This window comes from Macrobrachium rosenbergii, chromosome 29 (genome assembly GCF_040412425.1).
Source record: "Macrobrachium rosenbergii isolate ZJJX-2024 chromosome 29, ASM4041242v1, whole genome shotgun sequence".
In the NCBI taxonomy this organism is placed as follows: domain Eukaryota; kingdom Metazoa; phylum Arthropoda; class Malacostraca; order Decapoda; family Palaemonidae; genus Macrobrachium; species Macrobrachium rosenbergii.
In genome coordinates this window covers 28,159,623-28,169,384 of record NC_089769.1, presented here as the reverse complement: position 1 = coordinate 28,169,384, position 9,762 = coordinate 28,159,623, and the positions used below count along the sequence as shown (strand labels likewise).

At 36.8% G+C, this 9,762-nt stretch overlaps 1 protein-coding gene across 1 annotated transcript; it reads left to right on the top strand.

Annotated features, from left to right (window-relative positions):
- Nucleotides 1–3,966: 3,966 nt before the first annotated feature.
- Nucleotides 3,967–5,450, top strand: LOC136854444 (protein FAM200C-like). Its single transcript, XM_067130736.1, has one exon. The coding sequence runs from the start codon at nt 4,032–4,034 to the stop codon at nt 5,448–5,450; it is 1,419 nt and encodes a 472-aa protein (XP_066986837.1). The 5' UTR covers nt 3,967–4,031.
- Nucleotides 5,451–9,762: the final 4,312 nt, after the last annotated feature.

The window sequence follows — 9,762 nt, the reverse complement described above, 5'->3', positions numbered from 1 at the left end:
CGATGTCACCAAACGAGAGGGAAACAGATTGGCTGCAGTGTCTTGATAGAAGAGGGTCTTCCCAGGAATTCTTGCCTGGAGAGGGTGGTGTAGGCTTGGCACTGAAGTGTCACCCTGTTTACCATCCCTTGTCGTCTTCTGGCAGCACTTGTCGTAATGTCCCTGTCAGCTGCAGTGGTGGCAATGGACCTGTCTGGCAGGGCACCTCTGTGCCTTGGCCCAATATCCTTGTGGGCACAGTTGCTGCAGGTGCTGTCTGCTGCTGGACACCTCTCTGTCAATCCGTGCATGAGGCTGCATGACTAGCATGAAACACTCTGCCATGATGTGGTAGGGGTGGCACCCTTTCCATGTTTCTTCTGCTTCCTAGAGTTTGAGAGGGCACACAGCTGAGAGAGCAAAGCATGAATTGCAGAAGTGGCCTTCTGGTGGCCTCATAGGTGCTACCTTCTGGTGGCCTCATAGGTGCTACATGTGTTGATAATATCCTGTAGACAGGTGTTGATGCCGAAGGCTCTGAGTTTCTCCGTCAGTTCTTCATCCCTGACTCCCACGAGGATGATCATTTACATCTGGGTTTGCTCACAAACTGAAGATCTACCGGAACAGACATCTACTTCCTCTGCAATGTTCTTGAGTCTTCTGTAAAAGTCTGAAAAAGAACCTCCCTCTAAATGTTTGCAGGTGAGCAGCTACATACAGCGTAAATTCTCATTGCGAAGGCTCTTGGTGTGTTTTGAAGGGCATCCAAGGCTTCGTTGACACTTAATCCAGTGCATCCTCTGGTGGTGAGGTAGGAGCTGTAGGTGTCAAAGGAGGTGTGCTGGGGCTTCCTGTGGTTGTTTGCTGCACGAGGGCTAGCATTTGCAGAAAGGTGTTGTAGTGGTCTGCTTCCTGTTGCCCGCAAATTTGTCATCCTGTCCGTCGTTGGACCCTTAATTCTTCCTGTTTTCTTCATCTCTCCACTTCTTTCTGTCTCCTTTTTTCCTCCTCTTGTCTGATCCGGGCATGATCCTCGATCCGTGACTGTGAATGGTAGATAAGATCTTATGAACACTGGGCCAAGGGAATGCACTATAACATCACCACACTGTACAGTATGAGTCATTAGCACCACCTTGCACTGCACATACGATGCAATGTACTGTACATACCCGCAAATAAAGTCCAATGCAGAGAGAGAGAGAGAGAGAGAGAGAGAGAGAGAGAGAGAGAGAGAGAGAGAAATGGGTGGCTGTTGGTGTAGGGTCCTCTGTAGGCTTTCATCTGGTTCACTGTAAGTCTCTTGTATCTTCGCTTGCTTCTTGTAACTTCTTCCTGTAATAACTCACTGTGCCATGTTGGGATGAGACGTGAAACAAGCTCTTCCAAAATGTAGGTTGTTCTTTATTAGGTAAGGTTACAAAACAAGGACAATGTGTGAGAACAACGGAACTTGGAGAGGGGAAGTGGCATACTGCTAGACACTGAACTTGAATGTGTTCGGTGGCCACTTATCAATATACATGTGGGGCAAGAATACAGTTGTCACTTATCAATATACAATGTTATATAGATGGGAGGCAAGAATATGTTATACACTGGTATAACGTATAATACAACAGTATTATAGTATCTACAAAAATAAGAGAGCTGCAATCCAGCGTTTACTGTCATACAGTGTTTTCTTCACTTCTTTCAAAACTACAGGAAGCCGTTCGTTTGACATGGTCATTAATTTTACAAGGATTTCAATGTCAGTTAACCGATTAGACACGACAACCAGCGGCAAGTGCCAGTTAAATGTGTCAAAAAGATTTCTTGCAGGACTGAAGACATGTTTTGACCTTGTATCAAATGTAGTTTTAGACTTACAGGAGATATAACATGCAAAACTTAGCTTACGCACACACTCACATACACACACACACACACACACACACATATATTATATATATATATATATATATATATATATATATATATATATATATATATATATATATATATATATATATATATATATATACATATATATATATATATATATATATATATATATATATATATATATATATATATATATATATATATATATATATATATATATATATATATATATATATGTATGTATGTATATATATATATATATATGTATGTATGTATGTATGTATGTATGTATGCTATACTGTCACAAGGATCACGTGACTAAATGGTACTGCAAGAGTCATAAGGAAATATTGAAATTCAGAAGTATGAAGTGCTTCCGTGTATTTAAAATGTACATTTCTTCAGGGTACAGTGCAAAATGAAATACAGCTGAAGGACGTCAAAAAGTAAAATGGAACATATAAACAGAATAAATAAAACAAAAAAAGGAACATGCGACAGCCTAAAATCACAGTAAACAAGCAAACACGTCCACAACCCAAGAAACTGCACTTACATAAAATTTGGTCCTAAAAATAAAATAGGTAAAAAGGTAGTTACATTATAACATGGAAGAAAAAGCAAATAACTTGACTTTCAAAAGGTCATTATGAATGTATGAAGGAACATCATTAGTGGGTTTCCTGTAAACGGAAAATTTAAAACTACAACTATGTATATGCACATTTACGTCTAAGAAATGTAAAACTGACTCTCTCTCTCTCTCTTCCTCAACAGTAAATTTAATGGATGGAACCAATGAATTTTACTTTTGTAAAATCACATGAACTTACCGAAACTATAAAAAGTTTTTGGGTAAAATACTTACTAACAATTACTTTTCAAAAAATTCCACGTAGATATTACTTAAAGAGATTCTTCGTTGACATACCAAATCTCTGTTCATAAAAATTTCCACTAAAAGTAAAGTTTAAATCTTTTATACACAGTTTGATCAACTCAAAGATAGTATTAGCTGGGAACGAAAACTGATAATGATGCAGTTCATCGTCTAAAACTCAAACAAATCATCAACAGTGAGGTTACATCGAAACTAATCATTTTCAAGTCAAAATTGCCATTAAGATTTCTCAACCGACTGGTGCAATCCACATTGTTTTTTACAGACAAGTTAGAAATACTTCCTCATAAGGGTGACAATTAATTTACAAGCTATTTTGATCATTTATATGAAGGTGAACCAAGAGAACTAATAATGGGTAGAACTGGATTGTTCGGCTTTACAGATAAGGCGCAAAGAACACAAGATTTCTTAATTAGCTCGTAACAATATTTTTAGCTTCTTGTTGAAATTATCATCAACATTTTCAAGTGGATTATAGTCCAGAACAGAATACGTTTCACGATCGTCTAACACAGTGGTTTCCAAAGTGGGCGGTACCGCCCCCCTGGGGGCGGTGGAAAGATCTGGGGGCGGTGAGGAAGAAGGGGGTGGTAGGGGGGCGGCAGTCCGAAGTCGAAGTCAGAAGTTCGAACGTTTGTTTGACGATTTGTACACAACACGTGCAGCAGGACGAGTCAGTGGACGACGCATCAGGGTCCGGTTACCGCACGCCGCTCTGGCCCAGTCAGATCCGACAGCATATGACTACAAAAGCAAAAGCTCCGGTTTGTAATTTCAAGCTTGTAATGTTCAGAATTTCATCATATAATAAAGATATCATGGAAGGACGCCAAAGGGTTTCACCATTAAATTTAATTTGGAAGTGTTACTGTGCTAAGGCTGTCCTTGCACATGCTTGCACCACTCTTCACAGGAGTATTTGGTGATGGTTAAGGGAGATGGTGGTTAGGGTGGTGCATTCACTGATATATATTGTTACGAATGTATATAACTTTGTACCTGTGTGTGCATGAGTGTGTGTGTGTGTATGTGCGTGTTCACGCGTGTGTCATTGTGTGGGTGGCGAGGGCGGCGTGCCTTAGATCACGTCCGCCACCATTTTCTATGTCAGTAAATGGAAGAAAATGAATACGTGAAAGGGTAAACTTGCTTTTCATACCTTCAATGTTGTCATTTTTGTCTTTAAGTAGGCCTATTTATGAAATGCGATAAAATGCTGTATTTTACATGGTTTTATTTTTTTGTTCCAGAATAAAGTATGGCCTCGGTACAGCAAACAAAAAAGAAGTGTCGGCAATATAGTGTGGAATATCTGAAATATGGATTTGTCGCAGCATCACACAACCAACAGCAACCAATGTGTCTACTGTGTGATAGAGTGTTTTCAAATGAAGCTATGAAACCTTCGAGGCTTTTGGAACATTTGAAGAAAATGCACTCTGATAAAGCAGACAAAAACTTGGCATATTTTCAGTCACTCCGAGACAACGTTCGGAAATGGAAAACCATTGGAAATATATTTGCCAGCACTTTACAACAATCCACTGACGGTTTGCAAGCGTCATACAACATCTCTTTGCTGATTGCTAGATCTGGTAAGCCTCATACAATTGGAGAAGAGCTTATTCTACCAGCAGTAAGAGAGGTTCTGCACACAGTTGTACACAAGTCACCTGACCAAATTATAAAAGCTATTCCTCTCAGTGATAACTCTGTTCAGAGAAGAATAGATGAAACGGCTGAAAATATTGAAGAAACATTGTGTAACATGCTTAGGACAACAGAATTTAGTTTACAGTTAGATGAGTCCACTCTGCCAGGCAATGAATCTTTGCTTCTTGCTTATGTTCGTTTCGTCAAAGATGAAAGCTTGGTTCAAGAGCTGTTATTTGCAAGACAGCTTGAAACAGACACAAAAGGGGAGTCAGTATTTCGTGCTGTTGATGATTTTTTCAAAGAGAAAGACATCCCACTTTCTAACATTCTTGCTTGTGCAACAGATGGGGCACCATCAATGGTAGGTCGTCATCGTGGCTTCATTAGTTTCTTGAAAAAAGCTGTACCTGGAGTACTTACAGTGCACTGTGTAATCCACAGGCAGCATCTGGTCGCAAAAAACCTGAGTGGTAGACTACACAAATCAATGAGTACTGTTATCACAGCAATAAATAAAATCAAGGCACATGCCCTCAATTCCCGACTGTTTCGACAGCTCTGCACTGATAATGATGAAGAGTTTGAACGTTTAGTGTTGCACACAGAAGTTAGATGGCTGTCAAAGGGAAACTGCCTGAGACGTTTCTATTCACTGTTTGATACAGTTGTTGAATTCTTCCAAGACTCCAATTCTGTTCTGTGTGATGAACTAAGAAACATGAAGCATGACATTGCTTATTTGGCTGATATATTCACAAAGTTCAATGAAGTTAATTTGCAGCTGCAAGGAAATGAGGCTAACCTAATTAAAGTCAAATCAGCTATCTCCACCTTCCTGGCCAAGTTACAGTTATTCAAACGAAACATAGCTCGTCATGCACTCTACCAGTTCCCAAGCCTCTCTGAATTGGATAAGGAAAAGGCATACCAGACGATGACCTTCAAGTGTATTGTACATGAACTGCACAGAGACATGAGAGATTTGAGGACATTTTATTGCTTGAAATACCAGACTGGGTGATCAATCCATTCCCAAATGTCGACGGTGAGGAAACTGGATTGGCAGAGGAGGAACTGATTTCAATTCAAAATGACATTGAGTTAAGGCCAAAGTTCAAAAAGTCATATCAAGATTTTTGGTTACAAAAAAAAAAAAATCTCTGACTGCTATCAAGTGCTGTGGAACAAGCTCAAGATGTACTTTACTGCCTTCCCAACATCGTATTTAGTAGAACGGGGCTTCAGTGCAGTCGCCTTGTTTATTTCCAAGCAAAGAAACCGACTGAAAATTACTGACCGCGGGGATCTACGACTTCTTCTTAGTGAGTTTCAGCCTGATGTTGAGAAGCTTATGTCCCTGCACCAGGCACATCCATCCCATTAATATTAAGTGTGAGACAATGAAGGTTACTGGTGGAATGTTTATTTACCATTCCATGTTGCTGAAAACAGTTAAAACTGCTAAAAATAAATTGGTTTACTAAATTGGGTTTTATTTGTGAAATACACATTTGTGTTTAACCTTTCTCTTTTCAAATTGCAGCATACCAAATATCAAAGAAAGAGGTGTTTGTTTCGTATGTGTCTGTTTGTTGGGGCGCTAGGAATTCACCAGGGAGCCAAGGGGGCGCCAGCCTGCAAAAGTTTGGGAACCACTGGTCTAACATAATCATCCTTGTTCATCAACACAAGTGCATTTGATTTGTCAGCTTTTATAATATGCAAAGTTTCGTCCTTTTCCAGTTTTCTGTATGTATTTAAAAACATAGTAGATACAGTACAGTACATTAGAATAACATCCTGCAGGTGAAACATCGTACACAATACCCTTGAAAATGTTAAAATTTCCGACAGACAGGAAACCCAATCTTTCCAAATTTCAAAAAGATTTCGCCATCCCAGTTCATTTTGTCATCACAAACAGAAAAAGTATTACCATATCCAAAGCCAGCATTAGTTACATTATCCGAAACTGTATCTAAAAGATTACATAAAAACTGTGGCTTTGCATCCTTGGTCCAACCAGTTTCAATAAAGCTGTCAAGTTTACGATCGAGTCGATTTTTAAATCGTCGACACACTTTTATTCTAATCACCATTTGAAAGTCAAGTTATATGTTTTTTCTTCCATGTTTTTGAGCGCACTAGGTTAGTTACCCTGAGTTTTTGGCCATCGAGTTCTCGAAGATATAAGACATTTTTTCTTTGAAATATCCAAAGGTTTCAGTTTACGGAGCTTTAAAAAAGCCAAAAAAACTTTATGCTGTTGACAACTTTCATATTTTTAAACAGGATAATTTGTTAGTTTTACCATTCAATGAGGATTTTGAAGATTATGAGGAATTCACTGTTAATGCTGTTTTTAAGAAATCACAAATTATTAAATCCATTTTAATAAGGAATTCCCAACTGGATATCGTAGGATGTATCAACCAAATCCCATGTAAACACTGAAATAAGAAATATATCGGACAAAGTGGTAACATGCTGGCAGCCGGAATTAATCAACATGAATATTGTGTTCGTGAGGGAACTATGTCCAATGCTGTTTTTTTTTATATGAATAATTGTAATCATTCCACTGCCTGGAAAAATGCTAGGCAGGTAATTTTTTTGAAAAGACATGGTTAAAAGAAATATTATAAAATCAAGTATAATAAAAATGAAGATTGTATTTTCAATATTAGCAAGAGTATATAAACTTGGTGATTGGATTACGAAGGGTATTGTTCAGCAATTCTAAATCATGTAGCCTAACTGCCTGTATTGTTTTTAGGGCCACATTTTTTGTAAGTGCAATTTCTTAGATTGTGGACCTGTACCTGTCTGCTTGTTTACTGTGCTTTTCAATTGTTGTTTTTTTTCATTCTATTTATAGTTTCAACTTTATTGTTGACGTCCATCAGCTGTATTTTATTTTGCATTGTACCCTGAAAAATTTTTATGCAGTTATGTATGTATATGTATATATATATATATATATATATATATATATATATATATATATACACACACATACATACATATATATATATATATATACATATACATATGTATATATGTATATATATATGTATATATATATACATATTATGTATATATATATATATATATATATATATATATATATATATATATATATATATATATATATATATATATATATATATATATAAAATATATATATATATATATATATATATATATATATATATATATATATATATATAAAATATATATATATATATATATATATATATATATATATATATATATATATATATATATATATATATATATAAACACAGTTAGATAACGAACACAGTTAGATAACGATCGATGATTTAAGCTCTTAAGATGATTCTATTAAAGCCTTTAGTGTGGGTGTCCGTCTGCCTTCCCAGTCTATCCTCCTTTCTCTGTTCTCAAGTTATTCTACTGCAGATTTTCTTTTTTAAATATGAAGGAAAATCTTTAAAATGAATTATGTACCATAAATGTTCATGTAATGAATTTAACCATCACAAATTTTTGCAATTTCTTTTATGTATCTAATGATTAACCTCCACGTTCTTTGATCCTCTTTCATGAAGCTCGTCATGTGTCTACATATCCGATAGATAAATAACGTGCTTAACGAGAGAGGGAGAAAGAATGTGAACGTTAACAATCACACTTATTAAATACACACCCATAAATTGGTTTCTAAAAAACTACTTAAAATGTTCGGAATGTACTGGGTAATATGAAAAGAGAAACAAGAAATAAGCTCAACTTTAACGAGAACGGTACAGAAACAGCGGACATATTCCCTTGGTAACGTCCAGTTAACAATTTACCACCACTCTAACCTGAATATCCTTAATGCTCTCATAATCAATTAGCTTCAGTCTTCCTTATTTCGTTCTTAACCAAGTAAGTCCAGTCAAATGTAAAAGAATCCTCCTAAATTCTTATCATTCCAACTTAAACCACTGGGGTCTAAATTATCTTTAATATAAGCCACTCATGGAGCTCAGATTTGTAGGATTTTCCGTATCAATAAAACCTTGATATAGGCACATTTCGTATGCCCAAAACCACCCTTTTTGTGTAATGTATAAACCGGATTATAAAACGTGTGCCTAAAATCATTTTTATTCTTTTAATGTAATGACTTCTTCATACACAGAAACCAGATTAAAGAACTTAAAATGTTTATGCAAGTATGAATGTGCGGTGGTGGGTTGGGTCCATGTATGGGCATGCTTGTGCCTAAATGTTTTGATACACTTATTCCGAAAACTCAATAGACATGGTTTAAAGTAAACGCCGTTTTCTTTTATAGTAAATACACCACTAATTGCCTTTTTTGAAATTCCACTTTCCCAGCTTGACGAATCGTAAAATTTATTTTACCGTCATTCGTCTTCAAAACACGTATATACTAAACGGACAAGAATAAACGTAATTCACGGAAGCCTTTAATCTAAGAAAATCGAACGGAAGGAGAAATTTAAACAAAAGTTATTTCCACTGCATTCCTCAACAGCAAGGGTGATCCCGATATTGTTTAACAATGCTACTGCTGAGAGCAACTTCGAGAACCTCTTCAATCTGCAACTGATTCCGGAAGCTTGCAGGAAGTGCAATTCAATGGCCGAGGAGCTGCCAGAGGGACTGGAGATGTTGCCTTCTGTTTGCACACTGAAGATAACCGTCATAGGAAGGAGGACGAGAAAGACAGAAAATAAACAAAGGGGAAGAGAGATGGTGTGTACAGAAGATAAAAAAAATCAATAAGATGGGAGGGGAAGACCATATGAATGAAGTGCCTAGGAACAAATGATTCAAGTAAACTACGAATTAACAAAAAACTAAGACGAAAAGAAAGCAAGAGGGTAAAAAGAAATTAAGAGAAGGGGGAAAGGAAATGTCTTTACAACAATCACCTCATCCTGCTGACATTTACTCACAGAGCCATAAGTGTGTGTTGCAGAGAACAAGAGGCATTCAATACTTGATTCCATTTCACCTGCCAGATTTCTGGGATACTCGTATTTTTTCCGTCACCAAGAAAGACGTTCGATTTTTTTAACAGTTCGAAAGCCAGCGCATAAATCAGAGTTCTAAAACGACACGGATACTAATTTTTTTGTTCATTTAAAAAAAAGTAACGCTGTATTTCATCAAGTCATTTATCCCAATCCCGGATAAACAGGGAGGGGCTGGAATCAGGAAGGGCATCCGTCCTTAAAACATCTGCGAAAACAATTAATTGTGAACTGAGCAGTTCTATGAGTGTTAGAAGCACATTAAAAACGAGGATCCCGATTTGGCACTAAGCCGAGAAG

Excerpts from the sequence above, each read along its gene's own strand:
- LOC136854444 (XM_067130736.1), top strand. The coding sequence starts at position 4,032 with ATGGCCTCGGTACAGCAAACAAAAAAGAAGTGTCGGCAATATAGTGTG.